Genomic DNA, 20,380 nt, shown 5'->3' with positions numbered 1-20,380 from the left:
GGCAGCTGACTACAGCTCAGGTCATGATCTCGCGGTCTGTGAGTTCTAGCCCTGCATCAGGCTCTGTCCTGAGAGCTCAGAGCCTGGAGCCTGCTTCCGATTCTGTGTCTCCCTCTCTTTCTGCCCGTTCCTGCTTGCTCTCTGTCTTTCTCTCTCTCTCAAACATAAACAATAAAAAAATTAAAAAAGAAAGAAAATGAGCTAAATAAAAATTCTCAAATGGAAAAATATAATAACTGGAATTTAAAACTAAATAAATAGGCTTACTAACAGTTTTAGACCCTGAAAAAGAATTCGTGATGTTGGAAATAGGTTAGAAGAAAATATCTTTAATGAAAAATGGAAAGGGAAAGAAGTTTTTAAAAAAAATAGAAAGGGTAAGGGGTGCCTGGGTGGCTCAGTCAGTTGAGTGTCTGACTTTGGCTCAGGTCATGATCTCACAGTTTGTGGGTTTGAGTCTCCCGGCGGGCTCTGTACTGACAGCTCAGAGCCTGGAGCCCGCTTCGGGTTCTGTGTCTCCCCCTCTCTCTGCCCCTCCCCTGCTCATGCTCTGTCTCTCTCTGTCTCAAAAATAAATAGAAATATTAAAAAAAAATTTTTTTTAAATAGAAAGGGTAAGAAATTTTACATTAATTGAACCCAAGAGAGAAGAGAGGAAATGGAACTAAAGCAATATTTGGAAAGATACTTGCTAAGAATTTTACAAAGTTTGTGAAAGACACAGATTCAGGTATTCAACAAGTCCAACCCAAGTAGAATAAACAAAGGAATCCACACTGGAGTGAAAAGGCTGATTAATTTGAAAAACAAAACAAAACATACACATAAGTGCAGCCAGAAACGTCACATTACTTTCAAAGGAGCAGTAGAAAGTTCTATGGCTGGCTTCTCAACAAAAAAGGAAACCATAAGACCACGTAGAATGTGAGGAAAAAATAGCATCCAATCAATAATTATATACTCAGTATAATATCCTTTTAAGATTGAATACACATTTACAAACAAAAACCTGAGGGAAATCACTTATCAAACTATCACTAAAGGTAATCCTGAAGGATATGTTTTGAGTAGAAGAAAAATTCTAATGGAAGGTTGGAGATGAAGGAAGGAATGAAGAGCAGCAAAAATGGTAAGTAAATCTAAATGAATATTGACTCTATAAGATAAAAATAAAATCTCATAGGACTAGATAATAGCATAAAAGAAGATTGCTAGCTCCCTAAAAGGTCTGGAATTTTTGGAGAACTGGTTTGTTTTTTTGGAAAATAGCCTATGCCAGTAACTTGGCAACTCATAATGTTTACTTCTTAAATAGTGTTGTGAGCAAAACTTCTTATCTGGGGACATGCTTCAGTGTATGATTATTAACAATGTGGGGCACCTGGGTGGCTCAGTAGGTTGGGCATCTGACTTCGGCTCAGGTTGTGATCCCATGGTTGTTTGGTTCAAGCCCCACATTGGGCTCTGTTCTGACAGTGCAGACAGAGCCTGCTTGGGATTCTCTCTCCTTCCCTCTGCCCCTCCCTGACTCACTCTCTTTTGAAATAAATAAACTTAAAAAAAAACAAAACAAAACAACGTGTATTATAGAGGTTTCCATATCTCAAGTAAAATTAGTTATGAGGTATGAAAACTGGGGAGTAGATTGCCTAGTTGCTAGTGGAAATTTTATTTTGGGAAAATATAATGTGAATTATGTCCCCAAATCTGTCTTTTTGTTGTTGTTGTTCTTAACAGTGAAGACTAAGAAATTTACTGTAGTCCAGGTTTTTGTTTTGTAAAATTACTTATAGAGAAAATTTAAGTTTATTGAATTTATTAAACTTATAAATTTTGCGCAAAATACTATCTGGCTGTCTTTACAGACAGTTCTTATTCCACTGTGCTTTTATTCAGCAAAAGATTGTGTGTGTGTGTCTGTGTGTGTCTGTGTCTTAACCATCTGGACAGGTTGTGTCAAACTAAGAGAATGGGATAGATCATATACAAGGTTTTAAAATTTTTTGGGGGGGCGCCTGGGTGGCTCACTTGGTTGAACATCCAACTTTTGATTTTGGCTCAGGTCATGATCTCCTGGTTTGTAGGATAGGGCCCCGCATTGGGCTCTGTGCTGGCAGCATGGAGCCTGCTTAGGGTTCCCTCTCACTCTCTCTCCTCTGCCTCTCCCCTGCTTGTGCGTGTGTGTGTTCTCTCTGTCTCTCAAAATAAATAAGAAAGATTTTTTCTTTTGGATAGAGAGAGAGCACATGTGTGCGTGCGTGATGGTCAAGCAGGGGAGGGGCAGAGGGAGTAGGAGAGAGAATCTCAGGCAGGTTCCACACCCAGTGTGGAGCCCATCCCTGGTGCTCCATCTCATTACTATGAGATCATGACCTGAGCCAAAATCAAGAGTCAGACACCTAACCTACTGAGCCACCCAGGTGCCTTAGATCATATATAAGGTTTTTAGAACAAGTAGTTAAATCTTGTTTTATGCTGTATATGATTTCTTGATAAGTGTGCAGCTCATTTTATAGGCAAAAATTGTTCATGTGGTGCCTTCTGTAAAAATGCTAATACTGAATCTGAAAATTAGTATACACAAATTTTGTTTAGTAACTTTATTTGCAAATATTACTATAGGTTTTCTTTCTTTAATAATCAAGAGGTTTTTAGGCTACTAGTGTGGCTTAGGGTATCATTTTGAAATTAAATTAGTCATTGTATAACATCAACTAAAAGGATATATACAAACTTCATAGTGTAGCCTTTTGCTTATCTTACCAATTTCATTATTTACTATTCTCTTTACCCCCACTGGCCATAAACATTTTTTGTTGTTTTTGTTGTTTGCGAAGTATGAACTGTTCTTGCATTTGAATGTAATTTGGGGGAATTGTTTTTAATTTTTAAATTGTTTTTAACACAGTATAATAGTGAGTTGCTTCATTTGCCTATAAATTTTTAACCCATTCAAGACTTATTTCAACATGGTCCCTCTTTAATAGTTAATTGTTTGCACAGACAAAATTAGGAGCTCTGTTCTTTATTCCATTATCATGCTATACTCTCTTTTATTCTAATAAATAATAGCAATTATTTACTTTCCTATCAGTCTCTAACAGAAGACTTCTGAACCACTTGAGGGATTGGGTATTTTTGATATCTGTCCCCAAAGATGAGTATATAGTAGGTATTTAAGTTGTTTGCTGAATGAACAAAGAATGATATGATAGAGAAATTAGCAGGAAAGGAATCTGTGAAATCTCTTGAGAGAAGAAATCTCAAAAGCAAACTGGGTATACTTTTTTTTGGTGGGGGTTGGTTTAGAATACGTTGTGTTTAGAAATCATGGCATCCTCTGACTTTGAATTTGCCATATAAACAGGGTCATTTTGCAGTCACATTTTACTTAAATCTGTCAGTGAAATTTCTGAAGGAGCTAAAACCACTTTTAAATAACAATTTTCTATGTTTTTACACTAATTTAATTTTTGTTTAATTTTAGGAAACACTCCTTTACACCTTGCTGTGATGTTAGGAAATAAAGGTTAGTAAATATTTCCTTTCTTATGTTTAACTTCATTCATGTATTTTCACATTTATATAAAGCTTTTTAAGATGAATTTTGTCTTTTGAGTTTTTCAAAATTAACCTGATTATTTTATTTGCTAATTGAGTTAAGAATCAATATATTAAAAATAATAACATTTTCTCATTTTCTGTAGTTCACCTCAAGAGTTAGTGGAAATCCTGTACTAACTTTATGCTTTTTGAAACTGCGTGTTTTTTCTTATTTGGTTATTTTATCAAGGAAGTATTTATAATTTCCAAATATTAAGATATGTTAACTTTTATAATACTTTTAATATTCAGAGAGTTTTATAAGATTCTTTAATATGGACTGTTTTGTATATCTAAACTCAGAAGTCTACACCTTTTGTATGTTAGATGTTTGTAAAATCTTAATATTTACTTATTCTTTAAAACAAAAACTTCATAGATGATTTAAAAGATTTACTTTGAGAGAGAGTAAGACAGACTGTGAGCAGGATAGGGGCAGAGAGAAAGGGGAGACACAGAATCGGAAATAGGCTCTGGGCTCTGAGCTGTCAGCACAGAGCCTGATGGGGGGGCTTGAACTCACGAACGGTGAGATTATGACCTGATCTGAAGTCAGACGCTTAACCAACTGAGCCAGCCAGTCGCCCCTGAAATATTTACTTTTTAAGGTTATTCCTAGAAGTGATAAAATCTTAGTTATCTGGCTTCCCAATAATCCTGGAGAGTGAGGATTTCAGATAGCTGATTAGTAACATTTTGAGTGCTGGATTTTTAAATTTTAGATGTGTTTGATAAAAACCTTTTAAAAACATAATCTTAAATTTTTAAACAGGCTAATGAATTTTTGTTAACATTTTTTCTTTCTGATAACCTAGAAGTATCATTTTGGGACAACTATTATTGATACAAAGTATCATACAGTTAGTGTAAACATTTGATCTGAATGTATGCAGATCCCAGGGGTGTTATCAGTACTTGCTTTGTTGAAAAACAAAATTTTTTTGTCAGTTTGGCTTTTAAGTTTATATGCCTAAGCACATGATCTGTAGGATAATTTAATATTGACTTTAATTCTGTATAAATTGGTGACTCGTATTTTGTTTTCATTTTTAAATTTATTTTATGCTTTTTTTTTTTACCTTCTTGCAAGAAATATGAGTAACTTCAAAGTTAAGATTTATTAAGAGGCTACATATTGTAGAAACTCAAAAAATGGGGACTACCTATATCTCAGGAAGAGAAGTAACTGAGATCATTTGGGAAATCAGCCATTCTCCCCTCACTCTGTCTGTCTACCTACTTACCTACCATCTGTCTATCTCTTCTGGTGTGTCTGCTGTTCTTTATGTATATGTAAATTATAGATATAATATTTATAACACTAAGAGGAGACAAAGCAAATATGATAAAATGTTAACAACTATTGAACCTAGGTAGAGAGAATTTAAATGTTCATTGAGATCATCTGTTTTTCTGTATGTTTGAAATTTTTTATAGTATTGAAAGAGAAACAGAAATGGTATTGTTATGCTTTATCATAGGTTTAAATTTTTTTTGTTGTTGACATTTATTCATTTTTGAGAGACAGAGCATGAGCGGGGAAGGGGCAGAGAGAGAGGGAGACACAGAATCGGAAGCAGGCTCCAGGCTCTGAGCTGTCAGTACAGAGCCTGACACGGGGCTTGAACCCACGGACCGCGATATCATGACCAGAGCCAAAGTCAGACGCTCAACCGACTGAACCACCCAGGTGCCCCTATCATAGGTTTATATTAGCATGTCTAAATTATGTTTCACAGAACATTAGTTTTATGGCATACTAATAATATTTAGGGGAAAATAATATTTCCAGGTCAAATCGATTTGGAAAATAGTGGGTTTAATAACTATTAAGCAGTTTTCTTTATTATGGACTTTCTTAGAACTTTGATATGCTTATATGCACTGTGACCTTCTGAGTTGGAGCAGGTGTTGGATATAGAGTCATTATTCCCCAAAGTTATCTGATTTTTTTCCACATGTATCCTGAGAGATTAGAGTTCTGTGGAAGGTATTTTGGGGAAACATTTGGTTAAGTGATTCAGGATCTGCACATAATGTCAATATTTGCTTTTTCTGAGTCCTTTTCTTATAAGGTAGGTCCAACCATTAATAATACTGATCCATTTTACATTAAAACAATTTTTTTAATGTTTGTTTATTTTTGAGAGAAAGAGAGACAGAGCATGAGTGGGGGAGGGGTAGAGAGAGACAGAGACACAGAATCCAAAGCAGGCTCTAGGCTCTGAGCTGTCAGCACAGAGCCTGACACAGAGCTTGAACTCACGAGCTGTGTGATCATGACCTGAGCCAAAGTCAGATGCTTAACTGCCTGAGCCACCCAGGCACCCCCCATTTACGTTTTTTACTTGTATGTTCTTTTTTGCTTTTTTCTTTACGACCTTTAAACATTTTTGAGATTTGATTACACAGGAGTGTTATTGAAATGTGTAGTGGAAGATAAAACATCTACCTTATTGGGGTACCTGGGTGGCTCACTTGGTTAAGCATCTTACTTCAGCTCGGGTCATGATCTCATGGTTCATGACTTTGAGCCCCACATCAGGCTCTCTGCTGTCAGCACAGCACCTGCTTTGGATCCTCTGTCACCCACTCTCTCTGCCCTCCCCCACTCATTCTCCCTCTGTCTCTCTCTCTCTCTCTCTCTCTCTCTCAAAAATAAACATTAAAAAAATATATAAGGGTGCCTGGGTGGTTCAGTTGGTTAAGTCCAACTCTTGGTTTCGCTCAGGTCATGATCTCATGGTTTTGTGAGTTCAAGTCCGGTGTCAGGCTCTGTGCTGATGGTACAGAACTGGCTTAGGATTCTCTGCCTCCCTGTTGCTCTGCCCTGCCCTCTCCAACTCTCATTGTCTCTGTCTCTCTTAAGATAAATAAACTTAAAAAAAAAAAAAAATATATATATATATACACACATGTATATACATATACACACACACATATATATATATATATATATAAATCTACCTTATTAATTCTGTAATTTAATTTTGCATGGTACCATTGTTCAGTCTATGCCACTCCATTTCATCTTCTTCTTCAGAGAGAAATGTACTGTACCTTTACTGATTCATTGTTGGAGGAGCACTTGCTGTTTGTATACTTATTTGTAAACACAGTAAAATTACTCAGGGTACCCAAACAATATTTGTTGATTGATTTAAAGAGAAGTACCCCAGGACTTTTGCACTTTTATTTACTTCTGTCATTCATCTTAACTTAATAACTGTTCTTTTCACCATTGAAATCTGATTTTTTTCTGTATTTCTGGGTCTGTTGACCATGTTGGCCTTTAAGGCTGGGAAGTTGTTGAACTGTAGATTTGAACTGAAATGGAAAGAACATCATACTTAAAGAAGGTTTCAGGAATCTTTAGAAGAAGAAATAGAAAAGAAATCTTTTCTTATCCTTTTAGTTAGACATCATAGAAAGGTTCTTCAGATCAGTTGCTTCAACTTTTAATTCATTCTTTTGGATCTGCAGTTTTAAATTTTTTGTCTGAAATAACTCTAGGGTTATTATGATTTCTAACTCTCATAAGAGTGTGTCTGGATGTTCTCTTTTGTTTGCACTGTCCTATTTATCTTATTCTCTCTCTTTGTATTTTATTACCTTTATAAATCTTGCTTATTTACATGTGATTTCTGTTCCTCATAATTTCATTTTTTCCATATTCCTTAAGGCCCAGCTTCTTTGTTGCATTTATATATTAAAAAAAATAATAATTTATTGTCATGTTGGCTAACATACAATGTATATAGTGTAGTTTTGGCTTCAGGAGTAGATTCCTGTGATTCATCACTTACATACAACACCCAATGCTCATCCCAACAAATGCCCTCCTCAATACCCATTTCCCACTTTCCCTTCTCCCCCAAGCTCCCTCCCCCATCAACTATTAGTTCTCTGTCTTTAGAAGTATGTTATGGTTTGCCTCCCTCTCTGTAATTTGTTTTTCTTCCCTTCCCCTATGGTCTTCTGCTGAGTTTCTCAAATTCCACATATAAATGAAAACATACAATATCTGTCTTTTTCTGACTGGTTTATTTCACTTAGCATAATACCATCCAGTTCCATCCACGTTGTTGCAAATGGCAAGGTTTCATTCTTTTACATTGCTGAGTACTATTCCATTGTATAAATATACCACATCTTCTTTACCCATTCATCAGTTTATGGACATTTGGCTCTTTCCATAATTTGGCTATTGTTGATGGCACTGCTATATATAAACATTGGAGTTCATGTGCCCCTATGAATCACTCCTGTATCCTTTGGATAAATTCTAGTAGTGCTATTGCTGGGTCATAGGGTAATTCTATTTTAATTTTTTGAGGAATCTCCACGTTGTTTTCCAGAGTGGCCGCATCAGTTTGCATTCCTACCAACAGTGCAAGAGGGTTCCCATTTCTCCACATCCTCGCCATCATCTGTTGTTTCCTGAGTCATTAATTTTAGCCACTCTGACTGGTGTGAGATGGATCTCAATGTGGTTTTGATTGTATTTCCCTGATGACGTGGGATGTTGAGCATCTTTTCATGTGTCTGTTAGCCATGTGGGTATCTTCTTTGGAAAAGTGTCTATTCATGTCTTCTGCCCATTTCTTCACTGGATTATTTGTTTTTCAGGTGTTGAGTTTGGTAAGTTTTGATACTAACCCTTTATCTGATAGGTCATTTGCAAATACCTTCTCCTATTCTGTTGGTTGACACTTAGTTTTGTTGATTTCTTTCCTTTGCTGTGTAGAAGCTTTTTATCCTGATGAGGTGCCAATAGTTCATTTTTGCTTTTATTTCACTTGCTGTCAGAGACCTGTCAAGAAGTTGCTGCGACCGAGGTCAAAGGGATTGTTGCCTGTTTTCTCTCTAGGGTTTTGATGGTTTCCTGTCTCACATTTAGGCCTTTCATCCATTTTGAGTTTATTTTTCTGTATGGTATAAGAAAGTGGTCCAGTTTCATTCCTACATGTTGCTGTCCAATTTTCCCGACACCATTTGCTAAAGAGACTTTTTTCCATCGGTTATTCTTTCCTGCTTTGTCAAAGATTAGTTGGCCATACATTTGTGGGTCTAGTTGTGGGTTCTCTCTTCTATTCCATTGGTCTGTGTGTCTGTTTTTGTGCCAATACCATACTGTCTTGATGATTACAGCTTTGGAGTAGAGGCTAAAGTTTGGGATTTAGTGATGCCTCCCACTTTGGTTTTCCTTTTCAACATCACTTTGCCTGTTCAGAGTCCTCTGTGGTTCCATACAAATTTCAGGATTATTTGTTCTAGCTTTGAGAAGAATGCTGGTGTAATTTTGATTGGGATTGCATTGAATGTATAGATTGGGAAGTGTTGACATTTTAACAATATTTGTTCTTCCAATCCATGAGCATGGAATGTTTTTCCATTTCTTCATGTCTTCTTCAATTTCTTTCATAAACTTACTATAGTTTTCAGCATACAGATCTTTTACCTCTTTGCTTAGGTTTATTCCTAGGTATTTTATGATTCTTGGTGTAATTGTAAATGGGATCGATTCCTTGATGTCTTTTTCTGTTGCTTTATTATTGGTATGTAGAAATGCAACCAATTTCTGTACATTGATTTTATATCTTGAAACTTTGCTAAATTCATGTATCTGTTCTACCAGTTGTTTGGTGGAGTCTTTCAGGTTTTTCATGTAGTGTATCATGTCATCTGTGAAAAGTGAAAGTTTGACTTCTCCTTTGCCAGTTTAGATGCCTTTTACTTCATTTTGTCGTCTGATTGCTGAGGCTAGGACTTCTCACACTATGTTAAACAACAGTGGTGAGAATGGACGTCTCTCTCTCTCTCTCTCTCTCTCCCTCTCCTTGCCCCCCCCCCATACACACACACTTTCTCTCAAAATAAATAAATAAACTTAAAAAAAAATTAGCCTAGTGGGTATCCTTGCACATCTTCCTTTTTTATATAACAGAGGGGATTAGTTTGTTTTTAATGAAGTTAAATCACTATATACAGTACTATGCTATATTTTTGTTTTCATTCAAAAGTTTATCATGAAATAGTTGTACAAGTTCATAGATCTTTATGAATGTTTATGTTCCTCTAACTTCTTTATATGTACACACATACACACTTATTTGCATAAAACTTGATGCTAGGTTTCTTGAAGGGAGAATCCATTTTACTTACTTACTTGTTTATTTATTTATAAAATTCTTTTTAACTGAAAAAAAATTCTTTCCTTTTAGTTTTTTCCAAGTTTTTATTTATTCTGGTTAACATACACTGTAATATTTGTTTCAGGTATAGAATTTAGTGGTTTATCACTTACATACAATACCCAGTGCTCATCAGAGCAAGTGCCCTCCTCAATACCCATCACCCATTTAATCTATCCCACTGTCCAGCAACCCTCAGTTTGTTCTCCTTGGTTGAGAGTCTGTTTTATGATTTGCCTCTCTCTTGTTTTCCCTCTATTGTTCATCTCTTTTGTTTCTTAAATTCCATATATGAGTGAAATCATATGGTATTTGTCTTTCTCTGACTGACTTATGTCATTTATCGTAATAGTCTCTGGCTCTATCCCTGTCATTGCAAATGGCAAGATTAAATTCTTTCTGATGACTAATATTCCCATTGTGTGTGTGTGTGTGTGTGTGTATACATACACATAATTACACACCACATCTCCTTTATCCATTTATCAGTCGATGGGCATTTGGGTTTTTTTCCAGAATTTGGTTATTGATAATGCTGCTATAAACATTGATGTGCATGTATACCTTTGAATTAGTATTTTTGTATCCTTTGAGTAAATAGCTAGTCTTGCAATTGCTGGATCATAGGATAGTTCTAGTTTTAACTTTTTGAGGAAACTCCATATTGTTTTCCACAGTGGCTGCACCAATTTGCATTCTCACCTACAGTGTAGGAGGGTTCCCTGTTTTCCACATCCTCGTCAACATCCGTTGTTTCCTGTGTTGTTAATTTTAGTCATTCTGACAGATGTGAAGTAGTATCTCATCATAGTTTTGATTTGTATTTTCCTAATGATGAGTGATGTTGAGCATCTTTTCATGTGTCTGTTGGCCATCTGGATGTCTTCTTTGGAAAAATGTCTATTCATGTCTCTTGCCTGTTTCTTAACTGGATTGTTTGTTTTTTGGGTGTTGAGTTTAATAAGTTCTTTATATACTTTTGGATATAACCCTTTATAAGATATGACATTTATAGATATCTTCTCCTATTCTATAATTTTCCTGATTGATTCCTTTGCTGTGCAGAAGCATCTTATCTTGATGAGGTCCCAGTAGTTCATTTTTGCTTTTGTTTCCCTTGCTTCTGGAGACATGTCTAGTAAGATGTTGCTGTGGCTGATGTCAAAGAGGTATCTGCCTGCATTCTTCTCTAGAATTTTGATGGTTCCTTGTGTCACATTTGGTTCTTTCATCTATTTTGAATTTATTTTTGTGTATGGTGTAAGTAAGTAGTCTAGTTTCATTCTTTTGGATATTGCTGTCCAGTTTTCCCAACACCATTTCTTAAAGAGACTGTCTTTTTTCCATTGGGTATTTTTTCCTGCTTTGTCAAAGATTAGTTGACCATATAGTTGTGGGTCTTTTTACGGGGTTTCTGTTCATTCCATTGATCCATGTGTCTGTTTTTGTGCCAGTACCATACTGTCTTGATTACTGCAGCTTTGTAACATAACTTGAGGTCTAGAATTGTGATGCCTCCAGCTTTGCTTTTCTTTTTCAAATTGCTTTGACTCTTTGAGGTCTTTTGTGGTTCCATACAAATTTTAGGATTGTTTGTTCTAGCTCTGTGAAAAATGCTGGTGGTAGTTTGATAGGGGTTGCAATAAATGTGTAGGTTGCTTTGGGTGGTATAGACAATTTAACAATATTTGTTCTTCCTGTCCGTGAGCATGGAATGTCTTTCCATTTCTTTGTGTTATTTTCAATTTCTTTCATCAGTGTTTTATAGATTTCAGAGTACAGATCTTTTACCATTTTGGTAATGTTTATTCCTAGGTATCTTACGGTTTTTGGTGCAATTGTAAATGGGATTGATTCCTTGATTTCTCTTTGTGCTGCTTCATTATTGGTATACAGAAATGGGACAGATTTCTCTATGTTGATTTTGTATCCTGTGACTTTACTGAATTCATGGGTCAGTTCTAGCGATTTTTGGTGGAGTCTTTTGGGTTTTCTATATAGAGTATCATGTCATCAGCAAACAGTGAAAGTTTGACTTCTTCCTTGCCAATTTAGATGCCTTTTATTTCTTTTTGTTGTCTGATTGCTGAGGTGAGTACTTCCAGTATTATGTTAAATAACAGTGGTGAGAGTGGGCCTCCCTGTCTTGTTCCCGGCCCTAGAAGGAGAGCTCTCAGGTTTTCCCCATTGAGGCTGATACTAGCTATGGGATTTTCATATATGGCTTTTACTATGTTGAGATATGTTCCCTTTATCTCTACTTTGCTGAAGGTTTTTATCATGAATGGATATTGTACTTTGTTAAATGCTTTTTCTACATCTAATGAGAGGATCATATGTTTCTTATCCTTACTTTTATTAATGTATCACAGTGATTGATTTGTGAAAATTGAGCTACTCTTATAGGCCAGGAATAAATCCCACTTGATCATGGTGACTGATTCTTTTAATGTACTGTTGGATATGATTTGCTGGTATCTTTTTGAGAATTTTTGCATCCATGTTCATCAGGGATATTGGCCTGTAGTTCTTTTTTTAGTGGAGTCTTTGGTTTTGGAATCAGGGTAATTCTGGCCTCATCAAATGAGTTTGGAAGTTTTCCTTCCAATTCTATTTTTTGGAATAGTTTGAGAAGAATAGGTATTAACTCTTTAAATGTTTGGTAGTATTCCCCTGTGAATTCCTTCCGGCCCTAGACTTTGGTTTGTTGGGTGATTTTTGATTACTGATTCAATTTCTTTCCTTTTTATCAGTTTGTTCAAATTTTCTATTTCTTCCTGTTTTAGTTTTAGTATTTTATATGTTTCTAAGACTTTCCATTTCTTCCAGATAGTCTGATTTGTTGGCATATAATTTTTCATAATATTCTCTTATAATTGTATTACTGTGGTGTTGGTTGTTATTTCTCTTCTCTCTTTTATTATTTTATTCATTTGGGTCCTTTTACTTTTCTTTTTGATAAGTCTGGCAAGATTTTATTAATTTTTATTAATATTTTTATTAATTTTATTAATTTTTTAAAAGAACCAGCTCCTGGTTTAATTGATTTGTTCTGCTTTTTTGTTTGTTTCTATATCATTTATTTCTGCTCTAATTTTTATTATTTCCCTTTTTCTGCTGGTAGGTTTTGTTTGTTGTTCTTTTTATAGCTCTGTTAGTAAGGTTAGGTTGTTTGAGATTTTTCTTGCTTTTTGACATAGACCTGTATTGCTATATATAGGTTCTCTCTTATGACTGTTTTACTATATCCCAAAGGTTTTAGATGACTGTGTTTTCATTTTTATGAGTTTACATGTATTTTTTAATTTCTTCCTTAATTTTCTGGTTGACCCTTCATTCTTTAGTAGCATGGTCTTTAACCTCCATGTAGTTGTGGTCTTTCCACTTTTTTATTGTGGTTGACTTCAAGTTTCATAGCTTTGTTGTCAGAAAAGATACATGGTATGATCTCAATTTTTTTGTATTTATTGAGGTCTGATTTGTGACCCAGTATGTGATCTATTCTGGAGAATGGTCCATGTGCATTTGAAAAGAATGTGTATCATTTAAAGCTAGTTTTTCATTTAAAACTAGTATTTCCTTGTTTTTCTGTTTAAGATGATCTGTCCATTGATGTAAGTGGGGTATTAAAGTTGCTTACTATTATTGTATTATTATCAATGAGTTCTTTTATGTTTTTTTTTTTTTTTTTAAGTTTATGTATTTTGAGAGAGACAGCAGACGTGTGAGCTGGGGAGGGGCAGAGAGAAAGAGAGAAAGAATCCCAAGCAATTCCACACTGTCAGTGCATAGTCTGACTTGGGGCTCAAACCTTGGAACTGTGAGATCATGACCTGAGCTGAAATCAAGGGTTGGTCACTTAACCACTTGAACCACCCAAGCACCTCTTTTGTTTGTTATTGTTTTATCTGTTTGGGTGTTGCCAATTTGAGGGCATAACTATTTCAATTGTTACATCTTTTTGTTGGATAGTCCCCTTTATTATGATATAGTGCCCTTCTTCATCTCTTGTTACAGTCTTTGTTTTAGAATGTAGCTTGTCTGGGAGTACCTGTGTGACTCAGTCAGTTGAGCGTCCAACTCCTGATTTCAGGTCAAGTCATGATCTCATGTTCATGAATTTGAGCCCTGCTTTGAGCTCTGTGCTGGGAGCACAGATCCTGCTTGTAATTCTCTCTCCCTCTCTCTGCCCCTCACCCACATTCTCTCTTTCTCTCTTTCTGTCTCACTCTGTCTCTCTCAAAATAAATAAAACATTAAACAAATGTAGTTTGATATAAGTATTGTAACTCTTGCTTTCTTTTGACAACCATTTACATGATAAATATTTATCCTCTCATTTTCGATCTGCAGGTGTCTTTAGGTCTAAAATGATTCTCTTGTAGGCAGCATATAGATGGTTGCTTTTTATTTTTTTTTATCCATTTTGACACCCTGGGTCTTTTGATTGGAGCATTTAGTCCATTAATTTCAGAGTAATTATTGATATGTGTTAGTGCTGATTTATTACCTGTTTTGTCATGATTCCTGGAGATTTTCTCTGTTCCTTTCTAGTCTTGTGTGACTTTTGGTCTTTCCATCCCACTCAAAGAATCCCCTTTAACATTTCTTGTAGGGCTGATTTAGTATTCATGAACTCCTTTGGTTTTTGTTTGTATGGGAAACTCTTTATCTCTCCTTCTGATCTGAATGAGTATTCTTCTTTGCAGATTTTTCTCATTTAGCATGTTGAATATATTATGCCACTCCCTTCTGGCTTGCCAAGTATCTGTGGAGAGATATGCTACTAACCTTATGGGTCTTACCTTGTGAGTTAGGGATTTCCTTTGTCTGGATGCTTTTAGGATTTTTTCTTTATCACTAGATTTTGCAGATTTAACTATAATATGTCTTTGTGTTAGCCTGCTTTTTATTGATTTTGATGGGAGTTCTCTCTACCTCCTGGATTTGGATGCCTGTTTTTCCCCCCAGATTGATAAGTTTTCAGCTGTTATTTCCTCCAGTAAACCTGCTCCCTTTTCATTCTCTTCTTTTTCTGGGACTCCTATGATAAGAATGTTACTAAGTTTGATGGAGTCACTGAGTTCCCTAAGTCTATTCCTGTGATACATCATTCTTCTTTCTCTTTTGATGAGCTTCATTATTTTACATGATTCCATTTCTGTATCACTTGTTCATTCCTGTGCTGCTTTTTTCCTTGTGGTCATTACAACCAATTAGTTTTGAATCTCAGATACTGCATTTTTTTCATTTTTGCCTACTTGTTTTTTAGCTCTTTTATGTCTGTGGTAAGTCATGTCCCTGATGTCTTCCATGCTTTTCTCAAGTCCAGTTAGTATCGTTATGACTGTTGCTTTAAATTTTGCATCAGGCATATGATATGTGTTTCAATTTAATCTTTGGCTATGACCTTTTCTTGTTCTTTCTTTTGGGATGAATTCCTCTGGCTTGGCATTTTGTCTTGGTCTCTGTCTTCTCTCTGTGTTAGAAAATCCTGTTGTGTTTCCTGTTCCTGTGTTTAATGGCTTTATGAAGAAGAGGTCATTTAATGTCCAGGGCCTGGTGCTTCAGGAAGTGTCTCTGGTGTTTGCTGTGTGCACTCTGCTGCTGTATTTTGGCTGCTCTCTCCCTTAGGTCAGTCATCTGCAGAGGCTCTCCTTGCCTGCAATAAACAGTGTTTGGATCTTGGCCAGAGTTTTAATAGGTGTGTTGTGGTCTGCCTGTTAAATGAGACCTGATGCTATTTCCACTAGAACTGAAGCTTTGCGGAACTCTTTGGTCAATAGATGAGGTGCATGCAAGGGTTTGTGCTGGTCTTGTGGGGAAGGGGCCTGCTGCTGTGGTCCTTAGGCACATTTGCCCAAGAAAAGCAGTACCAGCAGAACACAGGGGCTGGGGACCTGTTGTAATCAGGTTAAGCAGACAGTGTTGACACTGTGCTATTTACTGAAGTTGGTTTATGCTGAGGGGTGGGGAGGGGGGTGGGGGGGAATGGCACCAGCCAGCACCTTTTTCCCCAGAGAGGGGATCCCATGCTTGCTGTCCTCAGGATAGCCCTCCCAGTAGAGTGCATTATTTCCCCTCATGCATCCTAGGTGTTTTTCAGATTGCTGTTTTCACACTGTCTCCAGGTTGTTTGCTTGCTTGTCTGGAACAGTGCTGTGCACTTTGGGCTCTATCACAGCCAAACTTAATGACTTTTAAAACTCCAAACTTTAGGTACCTGGTGTGGCAGGGCCTGTATTGGTCTTCCGGGTGAGGGTCTCACTGTGCTGGGACAGATGCAGGTTTGACCCAGAAGGGTAGTCACGACAGCATGCAGCGGCATGGGATTTGGACTGAAGCAGGCTAAAGAGCCATTTTCCCAGTTAGCCACCCTCAGTAGGTGCCTCTGCACTTATGCTGAGGGATGGAGGGTGAAATGACACTCACTAACTCCTTTGTTCACAGAGAGGCAATGACACCTGTCACAGATACCTCCAAGAAGAGGGAACAGTCTCCCTCCATGTGCTCTAGGCAATCCTCAGATTGGACTGTCTGCCCTGGGGTTGCTTGCTTGACTTCTCTCCAGAAGTAGGGCAGTGCCCTCAGGTCTCTATCCCAGCCAAGCCCACAGGGCTCCAAAACTCCAGTCTTTGAGCCCTGCTGTTTGCAAAAACTCATGAAAATCAGCCCCTTTTGTTTTCCCAGCCAATGGCTTTGGGGAAGTATTCTCCTTGTGCTTATTCCTGTTCACTCCACTCTCTTGTCTTTCTCTATGACCAGGGCTCCCTCCCTTCCCCAGCACCTGCAGTCCTTTTCAACCCCAAACCACTTCTCTGGGCTTCCTACCTTCCTCAGTATGCCCCCCCTCCCCCAGTTGTGCAGTGTTTTCTTTCAGTCCTCAGGTAAATTTCTTGGGTATTTAGAATGATTTGATAGTTATCTAGTTGTGTTTGAGGGACGAGGCAAACCTAAGTTCCTCCCACTATACCGCCATCTTAGCTTCTGCCCCTCTTACCTCTCTTCTTTCAGTAAACATGTTAGCAATCTGCTGGATATTCTTCCATACTTTTCCCCATGTTTATTATTACATATAAAAGTGTATGTGAATCTAAACACATACTTACAAAGGTAATTAAGTTATTTTCTAAAAAATGGGATCATAATACACTTCTGCGTGAGCAGATTCATGATATCATTCAGCAGTACAACGTGGACATTCTTTTATATCTGTTGCGATGGCTTAAATTCATTCTTTTTGAACATGTGTCTTTTGGGGTACCTGGCTGGCTCATTTAGTAGAGCATGTGACTTCTGATCTCAGGGTCATGAGTTCAAGCCTTACGTTGGGTGTAAAGCTTACTTAAAAAGTTAAACAAAATAAAAATGTCTTGTTTCCATTCTTTTTTCTTTCAGTGCTTCATTATGAAAAATTGCATATATTCAGAAAAACAAATACGATCACAATGAACATTCAGATACTCTGTACCTAGGTTCAGTGTTTGATAACATTTTGTCAGATTTGCTTTGTCTTTCTCTTAGTGTTATATATATTATTTTTTCTGTTTCGTTTGAAAGTTTCACATAGACATCATGACATTTTACCTCCAAATACCTTAGCATGCATCTCTAAGAATAAGGACATTCTCTTTCATAACCACAATATTCTTATCACTTAAGAAAATTAATATTATTATAATCTCTAATATCTAATCCATATTAAAATTTTTCCAGTTGTTCCAAAAATGTCCTTTATATGTCCTTTATATTGAGTCAAAACTCAATTAATTGAGGTTTAGTCATTGCATTTGGTTGTTATATCACATTATTTTAATATAGAAAAGTTTGCCTACTTTTTTTTCTTCCTTTATACCTTACTTTTTGAATTGCATGCCCAGTCAATTTGTAGAATGTCCTTCATCTCAGATTTGCCTGATTATTTTCTCATGATGTGATTTAACTTATTCCTTGTATCTTTCTTCAAATTGAAAATTAGCTATCAAGATTTGATTAGATTCAAGTTAAACTTTTCTGGACAAACTACTACATAGGTGACATTTTGAACTTTATATTGAATCACATTAGAAACACAAACCTGGTTGCTTTGTCCTTTAATATGACACTGTTCTTAAAAAATGGCTGTATAACTCTCAACAATAGCCAGATTATGGAAAGAGCCTAAATGTCCATCAACTGATGAATGGATAAAGAAATTGTGGTTTATATACACAATGGAGTACTACGTGACAATGAGAAAGAGTGAAATATGGCCCTTTGTAGCAACATGGATGGAACTGGAGAGTGTGATGCTAAGTGAAATAAGCCATACAGAGAAAGACAGATACCATATGGTTTCACTCTTATGTGGATCCTGAGAAACTTAACAGAAACCCATGGGGGAGGGGAAGGGGAAAAAAAAAAAAAAAAGAGGTTAGAGTGGGAGAGAGCCAAAGCATAAGAGACTGTTAAAAACTGAGAACAAACTGAGGGTTGATGGGGGGTGGGAGGGAGGGGAGGGTGGGTGATGGGTATTGAGGAGGGCACCTTTTGGGAAGAGCACTGGGTGTTGTATGGAAACCAATTTAACAATAAATTTCATATATTGAAAAAAAAAAAAAAAGGATTCCAGACCTCAGTTTCCCCAACTGTAAAACAGGGATAACGATGGTACTTACTTCATAGGGTTAATAAAGATTAATGAATTAATAGAAATAAAGCGCTTAGTAGCTGGCATGCTGTAGGTGTTCGGTAAACACCAGCAACTGTTAGTTGTCTCCTTATGTGAACCAATAAAGCCCAAATGGACAATAAAAAAAAAAAAATGGCTGTATATTACTCTAGTGGTGTAGATGCATCCTATTAATCAGTCATTCTCACATGATGGATATTCACTTAGTTTCCAGTGTATTTTCCATTATAAACTGCTAAAATAAACATTCTTATCCATGTATTCTTATACACTGCTACAGATGCTCCTAAATACCTCTGTGAAATTTCTATTTTACTTTATCTTAATAAAATTTAGTATAGTTATTCCTAGTGCTGTGTGCTAATATAGTTATTCCTTCTATGACTAGGAATCACATTCTTCTTCCACCTCAGTTAACCTACATCACACTATCATAACACTCATTTCCTTCAGAGCACTTACCATTAACTGATATATATATATATATATATTTCTTAATAGTTTACTTATTTTCTTCTAACAAAGGATGTAAGCGGTCTCTCACTTTTTAAAATTTATTTATTTATTTTGAGAGAGACAGAGTACTAGCAGGAGAGGGGCAGAGAGAGAGAAGGAGAATTTCAAGCAGGTACCACTCTGCCAACACAGAGCCCAACGCAAAGCTCGAATTCACAAAACCATGAGATCATGACACAAGCCAAAATTGAGTTGAACGCTCAACTGACTAAACCACCCAGGCACCCCAAGATGTAAGCTTTCTGATAGCAAATCCTTATCTTTTTTCTCACTGCTTATATCCAGGACTTAGTGCTTAGAAATGGCATATAACGGGGACTTAGTTAATATTTGCTGAATGATGGATTGAATGAGTGAATCGTTCATTTAGGAAATTTAGAATGGATAGCCATCCTAAATTTCCCATGAGCCTTAGTTTTGAATTTTTTGCCTGTTAATATACTTCTTATTTCTACTTTTTAAGAAGAATATCCTCAACCTATAGAAAGGATTATACCTTAGACTTACTTTGACTACTGGAAGGACTGTCCAGGGGTACCTGGGTGGCTCAGTTGGTTAAATGTCAGACTTCAGCTCAGGTCATGATCTCAGGGTTCGTGAGTTCGAGTCCCAGGTCAGGCTTTGCGCTGATAGTGTGGAACCTGCTTCAGATTCTCTGTCTCTTTCTCTCAAAAATATATAAACATTAAAAAAAAAAAAAAAGACTGTCCAGATTTGTTCTTGTAATCATAAACAGATGTTTTCCTCTTTTGGGTTTTATTCTTGAAGTAAAAGAATCGTAACATTTGAAAAGAAGTGTTTATGGAAACATTACTGGTCCTTTTTGAAAGCACATTTTTTTCTGAAATAAATTAGGAAGTTTCCATTTGACATTCCATACATACACGTCCTCTTTTGATCTTGATTAATAGATAATTTGATTTAAATTACTTTTGGGGATCTTGTTATCTTTAGGCTATGAAAATATTTTTAGAATATTCTTGGGAACAATTATTAAGGAACATAATACTTCCTTGTAGAGAGATCCAATTTATTTTTAAGTAATAGCATGGAGACTCCTTGAATCTGAGATCTAAGGTTTTGAAATAATCTTGTTTAGATATTTTGGGCTTTTAAAAATTATTTTTCTCCATAATACAGTGTTTATTTTATAGATCTATTTATGCTAAAATTTGTTTGTTTCTTTCTTTGAGAGAGAGACAGAGACAGAGCGTGAGTGGGAGGGGCAGAGAGAGAGGGAGACACAGAATCCCAAGTAGGCTTCAGGCTCTGAGCTGTCAGTACAGAGTCCAATGTGGGGCTTGAACTCACAAACCATGAGATCATGACCTGAGCCGAAGTTGTATGCCCAACCAACTGAGCCACCCACGCGCCCCTTAAATTTGTTTCTTAAATT

The 20,380-nt window shown here is 36.4% G+C and overlaps 1 protein-coding gene across 2 annotated transcripts in view; it reads left to right on the top strand.

Annotated features, from left to right (window-relative positions):
• ANKRD13C (ankyrin repeat domain 13C) overlaps nt 1–20,380 on the top strand; it is a 94,498-nt gene that overhangs the window by 24,223 nt on the left and 49,895 nt on the right. For both annotated transcript variants that reach the window (XM_042997555.1, XM_007089808.2), the window contains exon 2: nt 3,488–3,529. In XM_042997555.1, coding sequence (XP_042853489.1) covers nt 3,488–3,529 — 42 coding nt within the window. The remainder of the gene's footprint in view (nt 1–3,487; nt 3,530–20,380) is intronic.

This window comes from Panthera tigris, chromosome C1, assembly GCF_018350195.1.
Source record: "Panthera tigris isolate Pti1 chromosome C1, P.tigris_Pti1_mat1.1, whole genome shotgun sequence".
Taxonomy (NCBI): Eukaryota; Metazoa; Chordata; class Mammalia; order Carnivora; family Felidae; genus Panthera; species Panthera tigris.
Note: the sequence above shows the minus strand (reverse complement) of the source record. Positions and strands in the feature narration are given on the sequence as shown.